A 26,941-nucleotide genomic window follows, 5' to 3' on the forward strand; every position below is an offset into this window, starting at 1 on the left:
TTTTGCAGAACAGCTTTTCAATTGATAAGTAACTATTTACGAGAGGGGATAAAAAAAATACTGTCTGGTTTACAGGTTTATTATTTTTTAATTATGATAAGGTTTTATTCACACTAATGTTATTATATTGTTATAGGGTAATACCGGCTGATTAATAAAACATTCGGTACTTTTGTTTTATCTTTAGAACAGCTGAAATTACTATACAATATTTTTTGTCTGTGCTGATATATAATTTGTCAATGTCAAGAATCTGATTTCAGAGTATCATTTTGTTGGCGTTAGAAGAAAACGGATTAGTTGTTCACAATTAAATAGACCAAATAAGAAAATATAAACATGGATTCTATGAGAGAGAAGGCTTTTCAAGATTATCGAAAGAAGTTAATGGAACACAAAGAAGTGGAATCAAGGCTTAAAGATAGTAAGTATTGTTATATAGGATAATTATGCCGAATCATCGTAATCACTATATTTTAAAATTGAATTTCAAACTTATTTTTTCGATAAAAATATATATTACATTCAATTTTAGAGTATTTTTTAACTGAATTAAACTTTTTTCATTTCAATATTATTGATCGCTAAGGTAAACGAAAGTAATGAACGATTGAATATTTCAGTGCGCGAACAGTTGAAAGACCTCACCAAACAGTACGACAAAAGTGAGAATGATCTAAAAGCACTGCAAAGTGTTGGCCAGATAGTTGGAGAAGTCCTGAAGCAGCTGACTGAGGAGAAATGTATGTTTATATTATAACAAAAACAATAAGAAAATCAACAAAAAAAATCTTCATTTAGATTTCATCTACAGCTAAAACTTATTTAAAGAACCATTGTTTCTCATATCATTTTATCCTTTGTTTTTTCAAAACCAGAAAACATGTAAATTATATAATATTTAAGGAGCATGGTTAGCTATGATAGATTATTTTTAAGACATTAAATTTGCTTTTTCAGTCATTGTAAAAGCTACAAATGGTCCTCGTTATGTTGTTGGTTGTCGTCGTCAGCTTGACAAGAATAGGTTGAAAGGTGGAACTCGAGTTGCTCTAGATATGACAACACTAACTATAATGAGACATCTGCCGAGGGAGGTAATGTATTATTTGGTGCCTTTGTCTTAATTTTTGTCTTTTGCCTAATTTATTATTATTAAATGCACATATAAAAGTTTCTTAATATTGAATATAAGCTTACTTAGCGGATTCTCAGTCTTGATATTTCACATATAATATACTCATTGTATAAATACCATTGTAAGTAATAGTAATACTAGCATGTATGTGTGTATATATTTTATTTAATTTCCAGGTGGACCCCTTAGTATACAACATGAGTCACGAAGATCCCGGTGACGTGACATATTCAGCTATTGGTGGTCTCCAAGAACAGATACGACAGTTGAGAGAGGTTAGTTAGGAACAAAAACTGTCAAAAACCCTCAATGGCCTCGAATTGTATGTTGTTCACTTCAGTTTTGTTTGAGTTGTTGTAAATTACAAAATTACTATTTACAACATATTTTTCCATTAAAACTTTTAATTTCTAAAGATTTACTAGAAAATTTGGAATGTTATCTTTTGGGGTGTGAATCCTTTTGTGGATATAAAAAAAAAAAAAATATAACTGAAGAGTTAATTTGTTTGAGAGCAAAAATTAATTGATTGCATTGAAATTGAAGTACAAAAGTAAATTGTCATACAAAGTTTTTTGTTCTTACTCAATGGAGGTAGTTATGTCTATTATAAAATATTATGTATGACTTTTTCAGGTTATAGAGTTACCTCTGATGAATCCCGAGTTGTTTGTCCGTGTTGGCATCACACCTCCCAAGGGTTGCCTCCTGTACGGACCACCTGGTACTGGAAAGACTTTACTCGCTAGGGCTGTCGCTTCTCAATTAGACGCTAACTTCCTCAAGGTGCAGTATATAAGTATAAAGTATAGAATTAACATGCTGTAGTATTAAATATAACTTTTAAATTCGTCATGTGTATACTGTGGTAGTAAGACTGAATGACAGGAACTAATGCATAATACAATAAGTTAATATACCTATCACTCTTGACTTCACACTATTTGACAATACCGAGCAAGAATAACTTATACATAACACAGTATTATCTAAAATATAAAGAGAAAGCGTAAGACGCAAGTTGGATTTCAATCCTCAGGCTTATATATACAGATTTTTCATACAATGTGATTTAATAAAATTTTCAATAGACATTTTTTTCTGAACATTGCTTTGATAATAGGAAGTAATTTAAGTAAACCCTTTCCAGGTGGTGTCCTCGGCTATTGTTGATAAATATATCGGAGAATCAGCTCGTCTCATCCGTGAGATGTTCAACTATGCTCGTGACCACCAACCGTGTATCATATTTATGGATGAAATTGATGCTATCGGTATGACGTTTTTAAATAATACAATTTTAAATTTTATATTTATTTAGATAAAGTATTCTTCTTAAATGTAAAGATATAGATATAGGTAGTTTTAACCCAAATACAATAGCATAATAAAAAAAACATGGAATGATATAGATATTACAGAATAATAGGACCTGATAGCTTAAATTCCAAAGCAATTGGAATGTGACATTTCAGGGGTACAAGGTTTGAATACTGCTTGTAAAAAATTTTCCTTCCATATTTTCTATATAAATTTAATAGCAGTATCAATCCAGATATTGCTATACAATTGTATGTAAAATTTATGTGTTAGGAGATATAAGATTTTCGCGAGTATTCATTGAAATAAAACTAACATTTTTCGGTTTTAACTACACTTATAGTAATTTTTAAAAACATACTCCCGACGTTTCTGTTACCGTGCAGCAACAGTGATCACAGCCTGACAATGTACTTTTGAATAGTTTACAAAATTATAGTCTTATTAATTGAAACTTTCAGGTGGGAGACGTTTCTCCGAAGGGACGAGCGCTGATAGAGAGATACAAAGAACCCTCATGGAACTCCTGAACCAGATGGACGGGTTTGATTCGTTGGGTCAAGTCAAGATCATTATGGCGACCAACCGACCAGATACATTAGACCCAGCACTGCTTAGACCCGGGAGACTTGATAGGAAGATCGAGATACCACTCCCAAATGAACAGGCTCGGTGAGCTAAGGATGCCTTTACATAAATTCATTTTATCAAGAGTATTACACGAATTAAGGTTTCCACACACAAGGATCCATATAATTCTTGTAAATTATGTAGACTGAAACAGTTGCTGGTGAGAATGAGTAGGTGTATTGGGATATCATAATAATGAGCATCCAGTATATCTTGATATTTATGTTACATGTGAGCGCATAATGTATTGTACTTGTGGGTAGTGAGAGTTAAAACGGAAAGGTCAAGTCTGACTGGATTTTGATGACTAAAGAGATTGGCTAGGATTGTAGTATGGGACATACGGTCCTAAATATAATGGTTGTTAGTAGCTATCGATATAAATATAACGTGAATATCATAATTGACAATCATTACTTGACATTTCTTATACAATTACATTAGTATAGTTTATTTGTATAAGTCATTGCGATAAATGCCTTAAAACTTCACCAAATAAAGCTATTGGGTGTAAAATATAGTTAAGTTACACACAAAAGTTTGTTGTGGATTACATATTAACTTAAAAATACATATAATATTCTCAACACATGGTATGATAAACAATATTATATAACTATGCGGCCGGCCATTAATTACGTGAGATTCGAAAGGGGGGAGGGGGTATATATAAAATCACGAAATACCACAGGGGGGGGGGAGGGGTTGTAATAATATATCACGTGTATTTATTTTTTCGGGATACTGAACCGAATAATATTACTATCTTGGGAACTAGATCTGCAAAAGTTGTTATTCCAAGATCATACAAATATATATATAAATATATCTTTCCTCAGACTAGAAATCCTCAAGATCCATGCTTCCCCAATCGCCAAGCACGGTGAGATGGACTATGAAGCAGTGGTGAAATTATCAGATGCATTCAACGGGGCTGATCTCAGGAATGTCTGCACCGAGGCTGGGCTGTTCGCTATACGAGCCGAGAGGGAATACATCATACAGGTGACACTATGATATTAAACCGACTTGGAAAATAGGAGGTTCTGTGAAATATTACTTGTATTCATGGACCATTAATATTGCTTACTTTTGACTTCTCGATTCAAGAATGTTTTTAAATTTTTTGATTTTGATCCAAATATTTAAACTATTTAAATAGCTGCTATTGTGTAACATATTTAAGGTAAAAATTTTCAAAGGTGAATTGCAAAGTAAATTATCTTACTTCAATCATATATCAATATATATATATAAATTTTAATGAAATATATATATTTATTTCGTTAAAATTCTAGAAGTTTTTCAAATTAATAACATTTATTTGATTTAATTTAATGAACGAATGACTTCAAACAGATTAGGGCACTTTAATTTTATTAGGATTTTATGTAGATGCAGTAAGGTTCAATTTCAAAAAACAAATATGTTATTTATATCATATGGCTTTTCTTAAAGTAAAAGAAGTTTACTTACCTTATACGATATATATTTCCAGGAGGATCTCATGAAAGCGGTTCGTAAGGTCGCCGACAACAAGAAGCTAGAAAGCAAGCTTGATTATAAGCCCGTCTAATGTTGCGTTTCATTTGTATCATTATATATTAATAAATATTATATAACCGTGTCTATTTTTTCATTGCTTGAATTAAATATCAACTTTTTTTATCTATATTTAGGCTTTATTCACTATTCCACATTACTTATTTGAAGAATGTAGCATATTAAGTAATTATTGCAATAAAAATATATGAAAAGCAAACTATATTGACAGTTAAAAAAGTACATTGAACACTCATAGAAACCATCACTAAATATTGTGGAAGAAAATTACGATATTTTTGAAGTGAAACTTATGCGACTTCCGACAAAGTTGCGTTAAACGTTAAACGCTAATGGGGGAAGGCGGGATCAAAAGAGAAAGAATGTGCGTACTATACCTGATACGGGCCAGCACGCGTTGGCTACGAGTAGCGTCAAATGTTCTAACGAAAGAGGGAGAGAAAGAAAGATACACAAATGCAGAAAGTAGGAGAGAGAAAGAGAGCGAGTCGGTTGATTCCAAGCAAATGCTCATGCTTTTCTTGCTATGCCGCGAAGTAAACAGTGAGCGTGGTCAAATTAGCTGAAATACGTACTAGTTGTTCTATATTAATTTATATATAATATTCATTACCTTTTTTGTTTGAACATATGTACGTATAATTCATATTCATTTCCATATTACGAAGTTATTGTTTTTCCGCGCAAACGGACTCCACGCACTGTGATTTTTTTTAACCTATAATTCTTATATCATTTTCGATATCTTTTAGGATTTCTAATGTTATAGTTGTCCCAACTATATAAAAGTTTTGAACGATAAATTCAGGAGAATAATATTTCAATTAATTGTTTCTTAATATTATTTTAACGTTAAAAACATTGTTATTGGAATTTATTCGGTCCCGACTCTGATTCGTTCACATTGGTACCACGTGTTGACATAAATAAAAAAAAGTCGAAATAGTCATCTTATTTTATTAAGGCAACATTCTCATATAACAATAAATCTTTAGTTTAATTATTTTTAATTAATGAAACTAGGTAGTGTACCATTCTTCCTAGCTTTAGCTACGTTTTCATAATAGCAGGAGAAATCTACATAACCCTTAATACGTTTATCTTTTTCATATGGACGACTCGGATATATATCGGATGATGATTCGATCGATCTATTTGTATCGATGTTTGAATCGTTAGTTCCCATATCATTAGTACCGGACGAATACAGTTCAGAATCGATTTCGTTCAGGAGCGTATTCGATTTTGATTGAACTATCGGATTGAATCTGACAGCATTCTGTTTTTGAACTGTATTTGTTTCTCTTTGAGGGATGGGGGGAAGGAAATTGAAGTTTCGTATCAGTAAGGTTACATGTGTATTGGATTTTGGTGTTAAATTATTATTGATGCAATATGAAAGGAATTCTTCTTCAATCTCTTCTAACACTGACTGACTGATTTTATTGAAATCCAATTCTTTCCGGAAATTTTCTACGACGAGCTGTGAGAGTTGTTTGTTAGTTTGTTCAATGCCGCCTTTCACCTCTTGCAGTCTTTTGTACACACCAGCGGTGACTAGAACTAGAAATCTGTGGTATCAAAATTATTTAATTAAATCCTCTAATTTATTAGAAAAATAGCTTAAAAAATATCCTAAATTTATATTGTTCAATAATTCTAAAGAATTAAAGGCATATTAATAGTTTAAGGCTTCGTTCACACGGCATTGTCCTGCACGTTTTTTTGCAGTACACGTCTTAACGTATAAACAGTGACCATACAACGCATATAGATCCATTCACACGACGATTGTACGGCAGAAAAACGTGTACCGCTTATACGTGTGAATGGATCTATGTGCGTTGTATGGTCACTATTTATACGTTAAGACGTATACTGCAAAAAAACGTGCAGGACAATGCCGTGTGAACGAAGCCTAATATTTATAGGAAATATGTTTTTTGTATATATTAGGTGTAATTTTAATTAATTGACTTATAATTAAAAAAACATACAAAGGATACAGCAAAGGAAGTCACATGGTCTAATACAGTATGGAAACAAAAAAAACTATTAGAATGAAATTTTCATAATAATTATATTAACCTGCATGATTCATCAAGTTTGATTGGTCCGTGTATCTCTGGTTGAGCTATCACGGGGTCGCTGGTTGCACTGCCGAGGCCAGGGAATGCTCGGTAGAGGCCTTTCACAAGATAGTTACCAAGACATCTTGTGCCCGTTTGATTTCCAAGATACTGTGCTGTAATAAAAAAAAATGTTGTTACAATATGTATTTCTGACTTTCATTTAAAATTTGATATTAAATTGAGTAATTTATTAATCATTCAAATATAAAAAACATATATATATATATCACAATTTTATCTCATATCTAATATTTATGACCTATAATCATATATACATTTTTTAGCTTTTATTCTTGTCTTATAAGTCTAGCCGTTTTTAGTGTTTAGCTCTAGGTAAATCGGTAAAACTGATTGCCATCTATTACCACATCCAATACGGATATGAAATACTCGAGATTTCATGTTTAATTACTGTTCGTGTCTTTCGATGTATAATCAAATTCAACTCCTTGTTACGTACTTGCGACATATTAAAAAATAAATGAACATCGCCGGGGCAACATCGTTGTATGAATAAAACATATAGTGAGTGACATCACTGACTCCGCAGAAAGAACACCAAGCGGTGTGAACCAGAAGATTCCTGATACCACACAAGCTATGGAATGGGATTGCTATCCTAACATCGGGGCAATTATGTAGTCTTAAGTATAGGTTATAAGTTATAATAAGTAATTCTTATTATAATATACATATAAGTAAATTCCGTAGTTTCCTGGAACCTCCGGTTGCCACCCCATATAATTCCCTAGTATCAGTACAACTGTTGTGTATTAGTTGTACTTGCTTAGTTTTATAATATGATGTCAAGTGTGTAGATAGATTTTACTATGAATGGTTCCGTCATTCAGTGTTGCTACTAGCAATAAATATGTAAAGATTGTAATAAAATTTTATTGGATACAACAATAACTTTTGATAAATTTTTTTATATCAGGAATAGAAATTCAATGGCACAAACCATTTCTGAACTTATTAACATCCAACCCAAGGTGAGAGAGCCTCAACAGTTCGTCTTCATTGTTCAAACTGTGGTCGACCGTTAACTGGATCACTCGTAATACACCATTGTCATCAGTTCTGCACAATAACGCACGGGTTTCACCAACATTAGCCACAAAAAGTTTGTTGTGGTGCACCAGTGCCACGACAACTGTGGCCCCACCCGACAAGTGCTGGTCAATTTCCTTCAGACGTTTTAAAATACTGTTGTAATTTTGTGACATCTAAAATAAATTTGAGACAACATTTTTATTAACTATCAAGTTAATGTAACATTAACAAGTCTGTTTGAAACTTAGCGACGTCATACAAGAATTCTTAAACACTGATTTTAATGAGAACAATTTAATCATAATTTTATTCAAGGCTCCCAAACAGTCAGACGAAGCAATGCTTTGAACTGTTTTTTTTTCTATCATTTATATGCAATTCTTCAAATGTTACAAAATTTGGTTTATCAGAAATAAATAGGTTCTCTCATGATTTTATTTTAAACTAGATTTATTTAGGAAATTTTAATAATAGCCACATGTCTATATACTCCTAGCTAAATAAAACACACATAAGCTACACCTTAAACACACAAACTAAATGATTACCTGTGCATTATGTGTTGTATGTGCATTAAGTATTTGTAATCTATATTGTAGGCTCGTTCTCTCGGCAATCATACCATCGTAATTTTCTATGTATGCTTTTTCTACTGACACAAAGGCATTTCTGAAATAAAACTTAAAATATATATATATAATTCTTCCCTATCAGCAGTTTATTAAGTTTATTAGAAAAATTTTACATATACGAGTTTGGAAATTGAACTGTTACGTTGGTCTTATAATTGACTGGGTGTGGAGAATATTTTATCAAAATATTAATAATTAAGAAACAAACAACTGATATTTAATTCACTTAAATCTCTCAATTTATGAAATATTACTTAACTGTAATATAGTACAAACCTTAATTTTTCCCGGATTTCTTCATCAGTACTGGCCGCGGTGGGTGGTGGGAAAAGCAACTCAGCCGCCATTCGCTGCATAATGAAACGAGCTGCGTCCAACCCATTGTGAGGTTCAAACACTCCATATAGACAGCTGTAGATAATAGTAATTATATAAATAAGCTCTTTTTAAATGTGTGTTCCCTTCTCAGAACTAAGAAGGTAAAATTTAATCAATTATATCAGTGGAAACTGAGATATTCTATCTTTAAAACATCATCATACAAATTATATCACCTTTATATTTATGTGAAACGGATTCTTCGTAAGATAACAAACGTTTCAGATCTAAACGTTATCTAAACTAAAAATAGTTTTGGAATAATAATCTATCGTTTAGATTTGGTCATTCCATGGACTTTTATTCCAATGCAAGTATTTGTAACCAGAAAGCTTACCATTTAGTTAGATTTATACTCTAAATACTTACGAATTGTCTTCAGTCTGGCAGTAAAAGCAAAGATAATCGTCGTTAGAACTAGCATTCCCATCGAATGGAGACAAATAAGAAGCAACACACGTATTTCGACATTTCGGCAAATCATCGGTCCATGGTCTTGCAATCATTCTCGAATTTATTGCAGAGCAAAACTTATAGTTTCATTTGTTTCACTATGTAAAATATAATTAATCTCTTAAGTACCAAAATAAATAATTATATATGACATTTAATACTGACAGACGATTTGTATTTCTGACAGCTTTCATAACTTGATATAGCGTTTTGTTATAACACTTGAAAAGTATTTTGTGCATTATATTTTAGTACGTTGTACACATTCGTGTAGTTCCTTTATTTATAATTATTTATAAAAAAGACCTTTACTTTCTCAATAGTAATTTAAGTTTAAAAGTAGTATGGCCTTCCGATACACTACGCGATTTTAAATATTACATTTTACTCAAGCTTTCGATTTCTTTTCACCACCCATTGTCGAAATATTGTCGATTATTGACGAAATGTACATATCAAAGTGTCTCACAGTTCCAATTGTTTTTATAATTCGATTATTTAAAAAAAATTATAATATCTTAAAAATCTGAATTCAAAATATATTTTTTTTATAGAGATAGTTAAATAAAAATAAATATTTTAGGACATTGGGACTGATGTATTTTTTTTTAGTTCATATAATATTAATAACAAATAACAATATTTATTATACCAATGACAGACGTGTCTTAGGTTTTTATCATGATCGTTCCTTATTAACTTTCTAGGCCATTTCCGAAATACACTATAAATAAAAAAGTTTAGATATTGTTATTTCTTCTCATGAGATTAGTTAGATGAGGTTGAAAGTTTGAAACACGCAGATAATATTTACAGGTTAGCTTTTGAGGTAATTACATAAAACTTAATGTTTTAAATCTATATAATGAAAAAATGTTTTGAAGGTGGTTTTTCGATTAGGTATTTTATAACAGGACGCAGAAGTAATAAAAAAGTAGACTGTCATGGATTAAGACAATTTAAGAGCTCATGAAGTGTTGATTAAGAATTTTTGTAATTAGCGAAGTTTGTTTTTATAAGAATTGTTTCTAATAAAAAGTTTTTAACTTGAATAATTCCAGCTGTAAGGTTCTTTTCAACAAAACATACACATTATTTATCAAGTGAAAACTTTGTAAGAAGCTTTGAGCATTTTGGATGCTTAAGAATCACGTCTCTATATTCTAAGTACATATAAAAAGAATTTGATCTAAGACTTTCGCGAGTATTCATTTAAATGAAACAAATATTTTCGGTTTCCGAAAAAAGTTGCTATATCTGTGGGAAGGCAGTTGGAACTGCTAAGTATTTGGTGGTGGGATGTAAGGTACTCCTGGATAGCGGTCTATACTCGCGTCGTCACGATAGGGTTCTGGAAATCATACGTGAAGCGGTTAGTCTTTCGGTAGAAAGAGCGCAAATGGAATTAACCATAAACGAGCGATTAATAGGTTTTGTGAGTGAAGCCACTAGGGCTGCAAAATCAAACGTCAAGCCTTACTCTATCCTTAAAGTGGCTTCGGATTGGACTATAATTATGGATACGTATGAGAAACAATACAAAATCCCCGAGGATATTTGTGCGTCGGCCTCCAGACCAGATATATTTATGTATTCTTGAATTTTAAAGCGCCCTGTGATAATAGAGCTTACGGTTCCTTGGGAAAACAACTTCCCCAGAGACCATGCCATCAATATCAATAAATATTTCGAGCTCACAAATGAACTCACTCGAAATAGGTTCGTCGTGGATTTGTACGCAGTAGAAGTGGGAGTGAGACGTATAAGGGCAAAATCTCTGTACAACCTACTAAAAGACTTGGGCCCTGTCCAGAACTAATATCAATTCATTCTTGGAACGTACTTCGAAGGCAGCTCTAGTAGGTTCTTTTTAAATTTGGCTAGGTAGAGACAGGAACTTGGACGGTGGAAGTGAGCGTTTAACGCGCGATAGATAGGAGTCCCTAAACCTACACCTGGGTCGCAAATCCCAGGCACCGTTGAAATCCATTGAATGCTAAGAGGTTTCGTCTCTTTTATACATACTCCCGACGTTTCGGCTACCTTGCAGCAAGGTGTCATCTAGTCTGCCCGTCCAGAGTATGTAGTTTTTAAAAATAATAAAACAACGCGTAGTAATCCGAAAATGTTAGTTTCGTTTATATAAAAAAGCAATTAGTTACGTTATAAGGTGCGAAATGGTTTAAATAAAAATTTAAGTAAAAAATTATCATACAATAATTTTAATCTCTTCTTAGTGGTTTGGAGACTCATTATTCTGATGTTATGAAGGGCTTAAACAAATTGTTGTTGAAAAATTGTTAAAAAGTTTCTGTAATCTCAAATCATATTATGAATTTTTAGAAAAATATACATTGTCGAAATATCTATTTCTTCAAATATTATTAACAAAGTAGCAAATATTGTATTATTTACTTCTAAACAAAGTAAATAAATTCAGTATCATGACATAAATTTAACGTCAAAAAGTAGGCTTTGAAGCTTACTTAATGTAGTGTTTGTTTTTTAGCCGAATCGTAAACTCATTTTGTCTGAACACTAAGATGGCAAAAAACAAAAAAATGGTAAATGAAACTAAAACGCTTTCTTAAATTTAATAACATTTTTTAGGTGGTTTAGTTGGTAGTTGTGTCAAATATGGTATAACCATATATTAATATTATACGTATCTATCTAATTTAACAATGCATTGTACTGAAGATAAAAGATTATTAACAATAAGTCTACTTCTCGTGCTCGCTATAAAATTATTATAAAGTCAGGAAGTTAATCATAACACAGCGATTTTATTATTACGATATATTTGCTTCAATTCTAAACTGTTCCAAATTATTGTCGGATATTATTACAGTTTTGCCATTCCAGCAAATCTACGATAAACATGAACTTGTACAATATGTTCTTGACTCGCTCCAATTATAGTTAAAATACAGTTTGGCTTTGACGAACGCGGCGATATATGACTTCTTTGTTAAATATATATATATATACCAATAAAACCAATGAAGCAAAATTTTCTATAGCCAAATTATCAATGACACATTTGGAGAACTTCGTATGTTGTTAATAAAATACAGGGAAGAATAATTATTCAGTGCTTTACTAAAATAAATAACCAAAAATTACTACTACAACAAGCTTTCATCAATACTGCTCAGCTAAAAACTCACAATAGATGAAATCCAGTTTTCATATTTGCTTAGTTTCTTTGGCTAATATAAGAGAAAATGAGATAAATTATGTTAACTCCTATGTATACAAGGCAGTGACGGTAGAAAGGTTTTTAAACTACCGACATCAGTATCTTTCTTGTATTTATTTGAAGCGAAATCAAAAATAAAATTTTACCTACGTATAATTTAATTATATTGACATTTTTACATTTACACGTGCGTGTTATCTTACCTATGTTTTTTTTTATGGAATAAATAAAACATTTATTTTCTGCTTACAAAAATTAAAAGATTAATCTATAACATACTTAATTGAATCCATAAAATATAAAAAAAAGTAGCAATGGTTGATAATGACAATAAAAGCTAAAAAAAATACACGTAATGTAATTCTAAATATTTCGTTTAACATGCAATAGATAGTGTTTGCAATTTAATAATTAGCTGACATTGTTAACTTAAACGCTCATTAGGTAGAACAGGTAACAAATTATTTATTTGCAAATAATTCGATAGTTCGGGTAGTCTCGAGTGGATGGGTAGTCCGTAGTCTTGAGACTTAATTTTGATTTAAAGTACTTTGACTTAATTTTGAGTTAATTAAATTATAAATATCTTTGTTGCTGTGTTAAAATGTTTTGAAAAAAATTATACAAAATGGTTTCTTATTTACGTACTCAGATATTAATAGTGGCTTGCGGTGAGTTTGTTGTTATAAAGAATTTTTTTTTCTTATTTATACTTAAAATTTTAGATAAATAGATGAAATTGAAAGAGATTTTAATAAATAATGTTTCTATGTACAAGTATGTATTGTTGTTGATACATAGAAATATGTAAGTTGTCTTTAATAAAGACCAGATATTTGAGTGGGTTTTGTAAAAAAAATATGTTTTCTATAGTTTCGGTTACGGAATAAATCATGTTTTCGTGATAGATACTAATTACCATGATAACTATAGTTGGCAGAATGAAGCGAACTCTGTAACAAGTTTCGTTGAATATAGATATAAAAAATCAACTTCTTTATTATTTTAAAATTTAATTATGCATGTCTTTAAAGAGGCGTTAACGAATTTTGTGCAGATAAATCAGGTAAGTGATAAATTGTAATTTTCAGTCAACATTGGCCAATTTATCGATGGATACAGCGTTGGGTGGTCAGCTCCCATCATCCCGAAGCTTCAGGATCCCAAGCAGACACCTCTTCCCCGAGTGATCACGGGTCTTGAAATTTCATGGATTGGTTCATTGCTATATGTGGGGGCTATCGTTGGTATTCAATTTTATAACTTTCAAAACGTCCAAACGAATTAATCCCCACTAAATTTATTATATTGCTTGATGAAAAATATAGCTGCAAAAATTCATGTTACAACCAAAAAAAAAACGCCTTAAGAATTCCATATTCGATATTATATTAAGATTTTATTAAAAAAAAAAAACACTTCCAAAAGAAATGTCTGACTTTAACGAAAACTATTTGTGATGATAAACTTTTAATAGACGATATGTACATGCTTCCATATATTTAGACTTTTTTTATGAAATGGAAATTTGTATTTGACAGATGTTATTAGACAGATTAATTGTAAACAAATGAGGCAATGTTTACTTATTCTTGGCACAATTAATTCTAGCGATCACAACAAAATATAACATACATAGTCAGCTAAATTATGATGAAGCATTTGAATTTAATTAGATCTATTTTTAAATGTATATAGATGAATAGATGTTTGTTTGTTTCTTGCCGTTTTTCTCAAAAAGTACTTTAATGGTTTTCATGCAACTTTACGATAACGTAGCATAGGCTATGAAAATAAGACTGTAGTTATTTTTATCTTAGAGTTCTCAGAATTGTAGTTCCCACGGGATCACGGTATGATATAGATGTCGTTGCTGCTTGATTACAATTTGAATTAGGTACTTTGATACACTGTACATTTCTCTCGGATGCCAATTTAGTCGCTGGCAAAAATTATTTGTATTCAAAAAGTTGCTTATTATGTTAGTAATAAAAAAATAATATAGCCCATTGAATTCTAACAGAGGATGTCATTTGACTGTACGTAATGAAAGATTTATATATATTTCTTGAAAATTTGCTGTTTCGGTTAAAAAAGACAATCGTCAACGCAAAATAGCTGAATTACAATTAATGTATTGTTGACTTATCAAATGTCTAGATTACGTGCTAGAGGTCATCTGAAACAGTTTTACTCACCATTACTGAACGATTTAACCTAATCACTTAATTATTAATGGTGACAGTTAAATGGCTGATTTCCAAGAAAACGTTATTCTTAAAGTTGTTATTCTTTGCTCAGTCTATGTGGGTAACCTCGTTTGCGGGAAAATTCTCCGTTTAGATAAAATTACGGATGTATTATAAATGCAACCACACTAAATATGAAATAATTTGTAAATATCAATGTCGTATACTTATTGAGAATAGAATAAGAGTTTAGAAAAAAACAAAAGTACGGGCAAAATCAATTATAGTTAGTAACTATAAAATAACTTTGTGTTAATTTAATCGATTAGGTATCCATAGAAATCGATAAAAAATAATATAAAATAATTATTTACTTTTTTAAGTTCATTACAAAACTTCCCCATATAACAATTTTTAGCAATAAAATTTTTTTCAGGGCCGTACATTCCAAGTTACCTATCAAACATAATAGGCAGGAAGCCATGTTTGTTTTTCGGCGGGCTGTTAAATCTGACGGCCATTGTTCTTATAGTTTTTACAAAAAATGTGGCTATGGTTTACGCGGTGAGGATTATAAGTGGTCTGGGAATGGGCATGGTGACAGTAAGCAATCTCGTGTATGTAGGGGAAATAGCGTAAGTATAAATGACAGTGTTATAATAATTTGTAATAAGGAAATCTGTATGATTGACATATTGTTTTCGATGATTGTTACGGAACAATTACCCGTCACTAGAAATGGCGATGTAGATATAGTTTGACAAAAAATTCCAAATAAAGTAACCATAGATGTTATGACACTGAGGAAAGACTCGTAATATATATCTTTCGCAATATTTTCGAGGGCTCACGACGTGCACGGAATTGGCGAGAATTTTAATCTTCTGCCGAGCGATGTATCCCGAAAATGTTTGCGTTGCAAATATAAAGTAAAATTTCGTGCGAAAATTCCGTATATAAATTGCAGTAACGAACAAGACGCTATTCAAATTTGAATATTTTTAAACAAATTGTTTGTAAAGTTAAAAAGCTTGTAACAAAATGTTTCCCACATCTTTTTTCTTTGAATGTTTAAGTATTTTTTTGTTAATTTAAATTTCTTATGATAATCTCGCTTCCAGATCATCCAACATTCGTGGCATCCTTCTAACGTCTACCTCTATAGTCGGTATATCTGGCACGCTTGCGGCTTATAGTGTTGGACCGTTTGTGTCGTATGCGACAACAGGTTATATAGCCTTGGCAATAAATATAGTTCACGTGATTGGAATATATTTCATACCGGAGTCGCCAGTGTACTACGCTATAAAAGGTTTGCAATATTAAGTTATAAATATCATAATGAAAAACGTACGAATCAGCGTATTCGATAAATTTATGATACGATAAAAAAATAAAAAGTAGGAATATCTTATCTAGAATATTCGATATGCTTTTAACAAAATTAAATTCTTGAAGCAGTTATTTATGCGTGTTCGTTTCTTTTATTCTGTTAACATCTATAGACAGATATAGAATATAATATGTTTGCAAACATAGTTAAGTTGTATTTTATTTTAAACAAATACAATTGCACCTGGATACGTTTAAAAAATTATTTATTAGTATATCATGTTTCGATTTTATTGTAAGCCTTATACAATTATCAACTTTCAAAAGAGTCATTCCGTGAAACGTCACAGCGTACGAAATTCAGACCAGAATTAATTTCCATGTATATTTTTTACAATATTTATCAATAAAACTAATTGCTATATTCTTATTAGTATGTTAGAATATGTTTAATTATAATAAAACAAGTGAAATTAATAAAATCAGGTCAAGTAAATGTGATGACGTTTTTGTTTACGGAAAGAGCTGTGATATCAAATTACATAAAATAACTTATAATTTCTTTATATTATTAACAAGTTGTTATTATACAGGCATTTTTTAATGCCTTTGAAGATTATGCTAATCCATAATATTGTATTTTATTATGTTTTTGTTTCTGTATTAAAATAAAAAGTATGTAGTGACGTTATTCACCATTGAGGTTATTCAGTAAATGCGAGAAAAGCAAAAACGACACTAATTGGAACTAGAATTCTCATGATTTAAACAAAACTAATATTTTCTGTCAGACGGACATTTTCATCCCGTCCGTCCGTGTACACGGTTGCTGCAAAGTAACTGAAACGTTGGGAGTATTAGTTCAAATTAATAAAAAAACGCGTAGTATATTCGAAAAACTCGATAAAGTCCTGGTTCTCGTGATTATCGATTGTCTCGTTTTGTAAATTAATTTTTTTATCGTTTGGTTAAATGTTGATAATGTTCACTTAGATATAATTGAAATAGATAATCAATTGAGGCTCATTTTTTTAACCTTTTATGAGATTAATAAAAGCTAATGTTGTATATATATATATATATATATATATATATATATACAACATTAGCATATATATATATATCAACCAGTAATAAACCTAGTTCAATTAATAAATTTTGTGCAACTACGTCTAAGCAATACATTCTCGTATAGTATGTTATAAAAAAAAGCACGAATTCCAGGAAAACAGTTAGAAGCAAAGAACACATTGCGGTACCTCGGCCGTTTGGATGATTTGGACAATGTGTTTGATTCAGTCAGCGGTATAAACCCACACGAGGGCCAGAGTTGGAGGGCGTGGGTCAAAATATTTACCGAGAGGACCAACCGAAAATCTCTTATTATAACTTTAAGTCTATGCACCTTACAACAGTTGAGCGGAGTCGCTGTTGTACTTTTCTTTGCAACAACCATTTTCGAGAGCGCCGGTTCCTCTATACGGTTTGTAGTTTTCACACTTTTGACATTATCAAGGCCAATGTTTCTGCCACACACATTTTTTGATAAGGAAATTATGTAAACTTCCTTTGAATGAATTCAATTATAGATAACGATTGGAGCGTTATTTATAAAATTAGCTTCAATTAGTTAAGATTGTTTTACATGCGAGGAACACAAACAATTATTTGAAGTAATTTAAGTTTGAATCTCGATTTAGACTTGTGTTAGCACTTACTAGAAGCCTAGCTATTAATATATATAGAGCTGCAATTAACGTACACTAATGATAACTTTCACGTATATAGTATTTCACTTGGGATCGTGTCTGAAATCTTTGCCCAAAGATTATATAGCTACACTCGTAATGAGTTCTACGTCACGTGTATCTCTCTGTATCTATTTGTCTATTGATTCTGTACATTCATGTAGGATTTACAAACATATGAAGGTACTCGGGCATGTTATGCAGAATTAGGAATTCATACATATATATATATATATGTATGTATGAATAACTATGTCTTTCGGAAAGTTATGTTTTATTACGAGAAATAAATGTGTTCCTGTGAAAGTCTGGAATATGATATATTTTTATGCAGAGTTATTATTTATAAAAGCTCTTCTTATATACTAGAACAAATGAAAGTATAATATTTTCTATAGATTCATATAATTTCAGACCAGATATAGCGACTATTATTATCGGTGCAACAAGACTTCTTGCTAGTTTAATAGCGCCATTTGTCGTTGAAAGAGCAGGACGGAGGATATTGCTGCTCGTTTCCACAGTTTTTTGCGCGGTCAGTCTGGTGGGTAGTTTTTGTTAAAAATATGACATATATACATATTATATGTTTAATTTATTTAATCATTAACATTAATAACAATTAAAATTGATGAAAACAATGCAACTGAATCTATTTTAGATATTATTTAAAAAATAGATTTTTCAAGAAGATTTTACTGCGTTATAATTTAACAGATTTGCTTGATTATTCAAAGCTTTATTACGCAATGACCATGTTATAAAAATCAGGCCAAGATGGTAAAAGAAGTTGTAAATGTATATATCCATTGAAGTTATTATTATAATTCCAAAAAAATACGTTTTCAGATCTCTTTAGGGTCTTATTTTCATCTAACGAGGATCCAAAGTCCCTTGGCTCTCAACATCGGTTGGCTACCACTTGTGTCACTAATTATGTACTTCTTCTCATACGAAATAGGTAAGTTATATCAATTTGAGTCGACTACCGTTCACATTTTACAAATAAAGCAAAGAAAAAAAAAAGTACTATTCTTGTAATTTTGTCTGAAAGCAAAATTAAAAAATTGCGTGAACCGATCCATAAATCAATGCTATATACAGCCTGACAAATTTATACCATAACTTAGTTCTTTGTTTTTCTTAAGACCTTAAATGTAATAGATAAATTACCTTTTATCCTAAGTGCTCTTATTTTATCCCAAGGCTAAGAAATTTCTATTAACTAATAACGGAACAAAAAAATCTCGATAATGGATTCATTATAATCATTATGTATGTATTTGTAAGTGTGGATGTGTCTGTGTGGACTTCTAAATAATGAATGTAGAATTACTCACGTTGAAAAGTAACTAAGTTTTATACAAATACTAGCTATGCCCGCGACTTCGTCCGCGTGAAATAGTTATTTTCGGCATCATATTTATTTTTGCAAAAAACCTACTCGGTTTTATAAATAATTTTCTGTTATTATTTTAGACAATTTAGTTTATTTATTTATTTTAAGTTTTTAAATAACATAATTATTTAAAGTACTTCTGTGTAAATAATATTTTTAGTTTTATTTTCTTGTGGCAGAAGAACATATTGGTTTTCTCCGCAACCTGATCTTGACAACGCGACATATAGTTGGCCGTGTGAAAAGCAGTCTTGGCGTAAATCAATTCCTACGTGTTTAAATGTTTGCCCCTGTGATTTATTAATTGTAACGGCGAAAGATAGCTTTACGGGAAATTGAATTCTTTTAAAATTAAAAGGTAAATCATTTGGTATCATTGGGATGCGAGGTATAAGCACTGTTTGACCAACTGCTGGACCAGTCAAAACTATAGCAACGATCACGTTATTGCGAAGAAATTTGATTTGAAGTCGGGTCCCGTTACATAAATTTGGTGGTTTAAGATTTCTGAGTAAAATTATTGGGGCACCTATTTTTAACTTGAGGGAATATGGGGGAAGACCACTGGGGTTCAAAGAATTAAGAAACTCCTGTGGGTAATGGACCGCATCTTCCTGATCCATTACATTATCAATAGATGTGTAGGTAACTATGTCTCCTGGAAGTTTACTTAAAATTAAATCATTAATTTCGTCTACGCTACTGTTTCTCGCCGCCAATATTGCCCTTTGACACATCCATTGATGATCTTTATTTTCTATTTCGCTGATGTCGGGGTAAACTTTCGAAATTAAGTCCTCAATGTTACTCACTCTTTCTCCTAAATCACGATCAATTTCAATTCTATTTTCAAAATGAGGTACTTTCCCGTCTCCTATTAAAAGTAACTTTGAAGGAAAAATTATATTACCTCCACCCAAATGTGCTCTCATATTTGTAGTTAATTTTAGGATGTTTACAAACTTCCATAATGGGGAACTTTTAAGGCAAGACTTTACAATGTCTGCTCTAGTTCCTCTTACTATTACTGGTAAAGTTTGTCGAAAGTCCCCAGCAAACATGACAGTAATCCCACCCATGATTTTATCACAGCTTCTAATATCTCTAAGAGTCCTATCTAGAGCCTCTACATGAGCTCTATGGATCATGGTACATTCGTCCCAGATCATTAAACTGACATCTTGTAAAACTTTTCCCAAAGGGCCATTTTTACGTATAGAGCACACGCTATCTTTTTGTAAAGAAACAGTTAGGGGCAGTTTAAAAGTGGAATGAGCTGTGCGTCCATCTGCTAATAAAGTTGCAGCGATACCTGACGACGCTACTGCCAAAGCTAGCATTCCCTGAGACCTTACTTTTGCTAATATAAGATTAGTAATAAAGGTCTTGCCGGTTCCACCGGGAGCATCCAAAAAAAATACTTTTCCTTCACTAAGACGAACACTTTGCATAACACAATAATACGCGGTCACCTGGTCATTAACTAATTTTGGTTCATTTTGAGTAATATAATCATTCAATTCATTTAGATCATATGGTTTTCGCAATGCTACTTCTAACGGATCCAGATGATTAAGTGAATTAATCCTTTTTGATACAGGAAGCCCAAAATCAGTTAGTGATTTATCGCAAATCTCATGAATTTTATCTTCAATCATGATTAGTCCATCATTGTATATATCATCATTATATGCTAATGTCATATCTTGATTCTCATTATGCATTCTGTTTAGTATATCTTCACATAAAGCATTACGAAATTTATTCCATAATGCTAAAGGGTCAGATGGTTGGCAAAATATAAGGATGATGGTAAATAATTCTCTTAATTTTGTGGCTGGCTCGGACATTACAGCATCTGACATTGTATTCTGCCAATGTTCATCTCCCTCCAGTAAACCTAATTCCTTGCAAGCGCCTTGATAAGTTTGGCAAATAACACCATTCACGGTCCTTAGATGTTCAAATGACATTGGACCGCGAACATGTTGCAGTAACATTCTTAAATAAAAACATTCAGTTTGAGTCGGATGAATGTTGTAGACACGGCCTAAAGTTGTGTCTTTTTTTACACTGGGATATCCTTCATCTTGCCCACGTTTTCTTCTAGAAAATTAATTTCTTTCCCATACTGGGGTACTTCGTGATATAAAAGGGTTTTTGCAAAATCGTCCCTCTTGCAAAGGTCAAAGAACGCTGTAAGTGTCGTTGATTAAGGATTATTAACACGATCTTGAAGGTTTGCATTATTATCAAAATAAACTCTTTGTCCATTTTCCAAATGAACTGCTAAATGAACTACTGCCGGAAAACGTTCATGAATAGGAAATTGGAAAATTCTCCAGATCGCTTCCGAAGAACTTATATAGCGACCATTTAGATATGTTTCTACTTCATTGTTATTACTTTGAAGCGAAAATGTGGCTTGGTCAGAGCCTTTATGAATGTACTTACAGATGTACTTAATAGCTTTGACCGATTGACAAAACTCTACGTTAATGTGTGCATTGAAAATTCGTGATAGAACTGGATTATAGGGAACAACCCACCTATTATCCACGCTCATTTCTGTACCCTTGACACGAATTATTGCTGTGTTTCCACCATTATCTGGAGACCTGCGCCTGTAGGTTGGGTAACCATCATCCCCGGTTTGTGTTTCAGAAATAAAATTCCTAGGGTACTTTTTAGAACAAATGTTTTCTTTCATACATGGTGACGCAGGGTTATGAAATCCGCAAGGACCATGTATCATATTTTTTATGACAATATTATGAAGAATTGGATCTTGTCGTTTGTCAGGTATTTCAGCCGATATTATTGCATCTATAGAATCTGGTTGTACTTTGATAGCCAGCCACAATAAAATGTGGGCGTGTGGTAAACCTCTTTTTTGCCATTCTACGCTGTAAACAAAGGCTCTTGAAGGCCCAAAAATATTTTTCTTCGTCAGAAGGAGTATCATATTTTGAGTTTTAAATGAAATACTCTAGAAACCAAATCATGTCTGTCGTAAGAATGCTGATCGGATAATAACTCAATTTTTATTTCCGGCCATTCGGAGTTACATGTAAATGTAATGAAGAGATCTGGTTTTCCAAATTTCCTGACAAATGTCATGGCATCTTGACTTTTTTCGTTCATGTATCTGGGGGATCCTGTAAATGACGACGGCAGTATAACATGCTGGCCAACATTAGAAGCGTCTATATTCGCATCATTAACCACGGCATCTCTTAAATGAATGTACTCTTCTGCTCTCAATTTTTTTTGATTTCTTTTTATGAAGTCTAGCCTCTCAGAAATCATTTTAGCCGCCATATCAACACAATACTGGTTGAATAATCCCTTGAAATAATGTATGCTGTTAAAGTCATTTATTCTCAACATGAGTCTAAATGCATAGAATTGCATACATGATACAGTTTTAGATCTAGCAGCAGTATTCTGCTGTGGAATATTTATACAGTATCCGTCATTACCAAAGGGAAACAGTAAAGGATACTGAAGTGGGTCATAAGATCTATGAAGTTCAGAAACTCATTGAAGTCCACCATCTCTCGCCGTCAACACAATATCTCGGGGACCTTTGCCTTCATCTATCAAAAGAACAGCTACTTCATCTACTATTGGCGCATTATATCGACCTCGATGCTCATTAGGAGGTTTCACATCAGCATGAATAATAAGTTTGAAGTCATTCGGTGGTCTATTTTCCAGATTGTATTTGAAACTTTGAATATACGTATTATGATCGTGAAGATATGTTTGGAGAGCGTCGATAAGATCGATTTGCAAGCTTGGATTTAAATTTGAGCGTAAGGATACCTGATCTGCATGTGAAACAAAATATATTTGCAAAAATTCGGGCTGTGCCCCTTCAGCTGGAAGTAAGTTACCGATTAAGTGATAAACTTGCCCTTGGACTTTAAAAGTGGGCATAAAGTTTCCCTCACGAATCTCTTTGGCACCAAATGAAGTCATCTGAAATAGTGTATTATATTGCCTTGAGTGATTTAAGAAATGCTTTGATGATGGATGTGAGCCTGATATCAGTTCTTTTGAAACTGTAGTTGGTTCCGGAATTATTGGTATATTTACTTTGCCACCACTACAACACAGTCCAGGAGTTTCAGTCGCCCATTTTTTTGCTTGGCATAAGTTGCATATTTTATTCATTCTGCCAATATCAATATCATTTAGCTCAGTATAGTCAAGTGTACAATCATAAGCAAACGCAGCATTTAATAAATTATGTTGCCTGCGAGTTCTCTTTCTTGCTGATCGTGCATTTTGCTGTGCTAATCGATGGGATCTTTCAGTGCTCGATTCCCGATCGCGGTTAGCCAAAGTGCGGGAATTCTGTGAGGCTAAACGTTGAAAACGTTCAGCGCTTGATTCCCGTTGTCGGTTTGCCAAAGTTCGAGAACTCTGTGAGGCTAAACGTTGAGAACGTTCAGCGCTTGATTCCCGTTGTCGGTTTGCCAAAGTTCGAGAACTCTGTGAAGCTAAACGTTGAGAACGTTCAGCGCTTGATTCCCGTTGTCGGTTTGCCAAAGTTCGAGAACTCTGTGAGGCTAAACGTTGAGAACGTTCAGCGCTTGATTCCCGTTGTCGGTTTGCCAAAGTTCGAGAACTCTGTGAAGCTAAACGTTGAGAACGTTCAGCGCTTGATTCCCGTTGTCGGTTTGCCGAAGTTCGGAAATTTTGTGAGGCTAGACGCTGCGACCGTTCAATAATCGATTCATTAGCACGGTTTTGTTCACTGATTTCTCGTTGAGTAGCCAACTTATGCATATTTTCATCCTCTGTTTCATTGCTGCGCAAAACTCGCAGCCGCTTTGCAGTAGCAGTCTGCCGAGAAAGCTGAGATCTTTTTCTAGGCATTATAATGACGAAAAAAGAACCTAAGATATGAAAAATTAAACAAACCGTAACTCGTAATCAAGAAAAAAATAAACGTATGGTAAATAATTAGGAACCTAATTATTTTTACCTGTATTTGGTACTTACGTAAATCGGATAAAATATATGTCAAAAGAATAACCGTTAAACGATAAATGTATGCTTAAACTAAAACCTAACCTAATAAGAATATTTATGTGGATAACACCTATTTTCAAGTATTATATACAACAAAACAAAAAAGTTATAATATTGCTAAAATATTAGAAACAATACTATCCTTATAACAAAAAATATTTACTATAAAGAAAACTATGACACCTACTTACTACATCAAAATTAAAAAAAATGTTGATAATTGTGAAATTATTAGAAGCAAAATATTATCCTTAAAACAAAATGAAATAGTATTTAAAAAGTATTATTACACGACGATATTATTCCGCAAAAACAAATAACGCTGCATACAACCGTTCAGAAGGGAGCCGACCGCGCGTCTGAGCCGCGCGGCATGGTACCTCGTAGAGCTACACCCCCCCCCGCTCCCTCCGCGTCGCTCGCAAGCAACGACGCCTCTCCTATGTTTTGCACTTCATGCGGCGCGCGGGTGAACTTTATATCGGTGTTATTTTAAAATTGTAATATCTTCTAAGATATTCATTGAAATTAAGTGATGTCAAAGACAATTTTGTTCACAGTTAAATAATCTTAATCAACAACACATTTATTTGGATAAAGATTTGTATTATTACGTCGATACAATAATGCATTAATTTCGACCAAATTTTATTACTATAAAAACGGTTCTAGTGTGTTAATCTTAAAAGATAGATATATACTGTCGTGGACATTTTTTTAGATCATTTCAAGAGGAATAATTCTTTCATACATATATTTTTGGTATCTTGAATCGTTTTCGCAACGCATGCAACGAAAGCCCTCAAGAATGAATAATTTACCCCGTTTTTTCCACATTTTCCATTATTTCTTCGCTCCTAATAGTGGCAGCGTGATGTTATATAGCCTAAAGCCTTCGTCGATAAATGGTCTATCCAACACAAAAAAAAAATTCAATTCTAACCAGTAGTTCCTGAGATTAGCGCGTTCAAACAAACAAACAAACAAACAAACAAACAAACTCTTCAGCTTTATAATAATAGTATAGATAATGACATTATACGTAAAAGTAAAAGCTTTTTCTATTGAAAAGGTATTTTTTCATTCCATGTGTTTGGTACATACGATCGTATTTGTTACTTTTCTCTTCTTCTCTTACGTCTAATTTGTAATCCATTACCAATTTGGGATTTTTCAGGTTTCGGCACAATGCCTAGCGCTTTAGTCGGTGAGATGTTCAGGGGTAACGCTAGGAGTACTGGCTCGGCGGTTGCCATGACAACCGCCTGGTTGATAGGTTTCGGCGTGGCGACCGGTTTCGGAACCATGGTAAAGGTTTTCGGCGGTGACGTCACTTTCTGGTTATTCTCCGGTTCATGTCTGGCCGCTTTTTTGTTTACTTATAAGTATGTACCAGAAACTAAAGGTAAGACCTTGAACGATATCCAAGAAATGTTAAGGTCTTAGTTGGAAGAATTTCATTAGTGTGATATGATAGTTTTGTAAGATATCTGACAATGACTGTCTTATTTATTTATTAGGTTCTGACATTTTAAATGTTACTTTAGTTAATATTTTATAATGATTTACAATCTGAATCTATTTAACTTTACTCAATGATAATTAGGCGAAATATTTATTGATTTATTGGATGCTGTTTAGTTTTTTGGTTTAATAGTATTTGATTTTCTATTTGTTTTTGTGTAACTTTTGTTATTTATGGAATGTATGAGTACTAAAATAAAATTCGTGAAACAGATTTTTTTTTTAATGTATTATAAAATCAACAGTGTTGTATTCAATCTTGTTAATTACGAATGAATAAAAAATATTTTACTTTAGCCTTTATTTTTTTTTCATTGGAATATATATATATTTATTTATTCCAAATACAAAATCACAAAAATTTTAATATTTATATCACGAAAGACCCGCATATCTGCTTTGTTAACTGAAGCATCTAACATTTTCGTTGCAAAATTTGTGGTTTGTGGGAATGTCTTTCACGCCGCAAATCCCGTTATTACACGTTACCTTCAACACCGGAACTCCGAAGTTTGAATGTTATTGGTATTGAACAGAGCCACATAAATTATGAACGACAATTTTGATCTTGTTTTGAAAATGTCTGTCAGTTGGTCTTGTTATTTGTCATTTATCGCCAGCGATTTCTTAATTTTCTAGCGTACCGCTCTGGATGCTTACAGATGTTTTATAAAAAATACTCTTGAAAGACTTAGATATAATTATTTCGAGGGATGTCATTCCATATTCAACATGCGAATGGAGAGATATACGCACTGTTTTATAACTAAAAGCATCCAGAAAATGTAGATGACATATGTCCTATGGCAAAAAGTGCGATGGAAAAGGCCTGTGACTAATATTTAATAATTTCTTTGAACAATCCCCATTATACAAACTATAAAACAGAGTAAGCCCATATTCCTACTGAAGTTTAATGCTTCAACCTTTACGAGCTTCAAAATACCCCCACCTTTTTTTGAAGCAAATAAAGCTTTACATTCTAAAACACTCCAAATTTGGACCTCCTTCGATATTTTGACCGTTAGTAGCATAATCTTTTAACATTATCCTTTGTGCCCTTCCACCATGGAATTTTGTTCGGCAGTTTAACCATGTTGTTAAGTAGTGAATTCATCTTGAAAAGAGTGAAAGGAAGGAATTTGAAGGAAGGAAGGAATTTGCCTTCTATTCCGGCACAGCAAAAGTTTATGTGACCTGGTAAA

The 26,941-nt window shown here is 32.4% G+C and overlaps 3 protein-coding genes across 3 annotated transcripts; 2 read left to right on the forward strand and 1 right to left on the reverse strand.

Moving 5' to 3' along the window:
• Window positions 1-231: 231 nt before the first annotated feature.
• On the forward strand, window positions 232-4,715 carry LOC116774791 (26S proteasome regulatory subunit 10B). The gene is made up of 9 exons (XM_032667549.2): window positions 232-424; window positions 624-743; window positions 961-1,097; window positions 1,315-1,413; window positions 1,775-1,924; window positions 2,289-2,412; window positions 2,920-3,130; window positions 3,928-4,093; window positions 4,587-4,715. Exons 1-9 carry the CDS (start codon window positions 340-342, stop codon window positions 4,662-4,664), a joined length of 1,170 nt encoding a protein of 389 aa, XP_032523440.1. The 5' UTR covers window positions 232-339; the 3' UTR covers window positions 4,665-4,715.
• An 876-nt stretch (window positions 4,716-5,591) lies between these two features.
• LOC116774838 (TGF-beta-activated kinase 1 and MAP3K7-binding protein 1-like) lies at window positions 5,592-9,464 on the reverse strand. Its single transcript, XM_032667614.2, has 6 exons — window positions 9,216-9,464; window positions 8,745-8,879; window positions 8,385-8,505; window positions 7,745-8,009; window positions 6,740-6,896; window positions 5,592-6,222 (listed from the first exon to the last, which is right to left on the reverse strand). The coding sequence occupies exons 1-6, from the start codon at window positions 9,350-9,352 to the stop codon at window positions 5,658-5,660; spliced, it is 1,380 nt and encodes a 459-aa protein (XP_032523505.2). The 5' UTR covers window positions 9,353-9,464; the 3' UTR covers window positions 5,592-5,657.
• Window positions 9,465-12,986: 3,522 nt separating this feature from the next.
• LOC116774743 (facilitated trehalose transporter Tret1-like) lies at window positions 12,987-25,957 on the forward strand. Its single transcript, XM_032667484.2, has 8 exons — window positions 12,987-13,172; window positions 13,593-13,748; window positions 15,127-15,325; window positions 15,812-16,002; window positions 17,247-17,505; window positions 18,185-18,314; window positions 18,620-18,731; window positions 25,390-25,957. Exons 1-8 carry the CDS (start codon window positions 13,130-13,132, stop codon window positions 25,656-25,658), a joined length of 1,359 nt encoding a protein of 452 aa, XP_032523375.2. The 5' UTR covers window positions 12,987-13,129; the 3' UTR covers window positions 25,659-25,957.
• Window positions 25,958-26,941: the final 984 nt, after the last annotated feature.

The sequence above is a fragment of the Danaus plexippus genome, chromosome 23 (assembly GCF_018135715.1).
Source record: "Danaus plexippus chromosome 23, MEX_DaPlex, whole genome shotgun sequence".
NCBI classification, from domain to species: Eukaryota; Metazoa; Arthropoda; class Insecta; order Lepidoptera; family Nymphalidae; genus Danaus; species Danaus plexippus.

What these genes read in the sequence shown, in the direction of transcription:
- LOC116774743 (XM_032667484.2), top strand. Translation starts at nt 13,130, where the DNA reads ATGGTTTCTTATTTACGTACTCAGATATTAATAGTGGCTTGCG. An exon ending in ATATGTGGGGGCTATCGTTG is followed by an intron (nt 13,749 to 15,126) that starts GTATTCAATTTT and finishes AATTTTTTTCAG; the next exon opens with GGCCGTACATTCCAAGTTAC. An exon ending in GTGTATGTAGGGGAAATAGC is followed by an intron (nt 15,326 to 15,811) that starts GTAAGTATAAAT and finishes TCTCGCTTCCAG; the next exon opens with ATCATCCAACATTCGTGGCA.
- LOC116774791 (XM_032667549.2), top strand. Translation starts at nt 340, where the DNA reads ATGGATTCTATGAGAGAGAAGGCTTTTCAAGATTATCGAAAGAAGTTA. An exon ending in TGAGACATCTGCCGAGGGAG is followed by an intron (nt 1,098 to 1,314) that starts GTAATGTATTAT and finishes TTTAATTTCCAG; the next exon opens with GTGGACCCCTTAGTATACAA. An exon ending in AGATACGACAGTTGAGAGAG is followed by an intron (nt 1,414 to 1,774) that starts GTTAGTTAGGAA and finishes TGACTTTTTCAG; the next exon opens with GTTATAGAGTTACCTCTGAT.
- LOC116774838 (XM_032667614.2), bottom strand. Translation starts at nt 9,352, where the DNA reads ATGATTGCAAGACCATGGACCGATGATTTGCCGAAATGTCGAAATACG. An exon ending in ATACAACACATAATGCACAG is followed by an intron (nt 8,010 to 8,384) that starts GTAATCATTTAG and finishes AATTTATTTTAG; the next exon opens with ATGTCACAAAATTACAACAG. An exon ending in TGTTAATAAGTTCAGAAATG is followed by an intron (nt 6,897 to 7,744) that starts GTTTGTGCCATT and finishes TTTTTATTACAG; the next exon opens with CACAGTATCTTGGAAATCAA.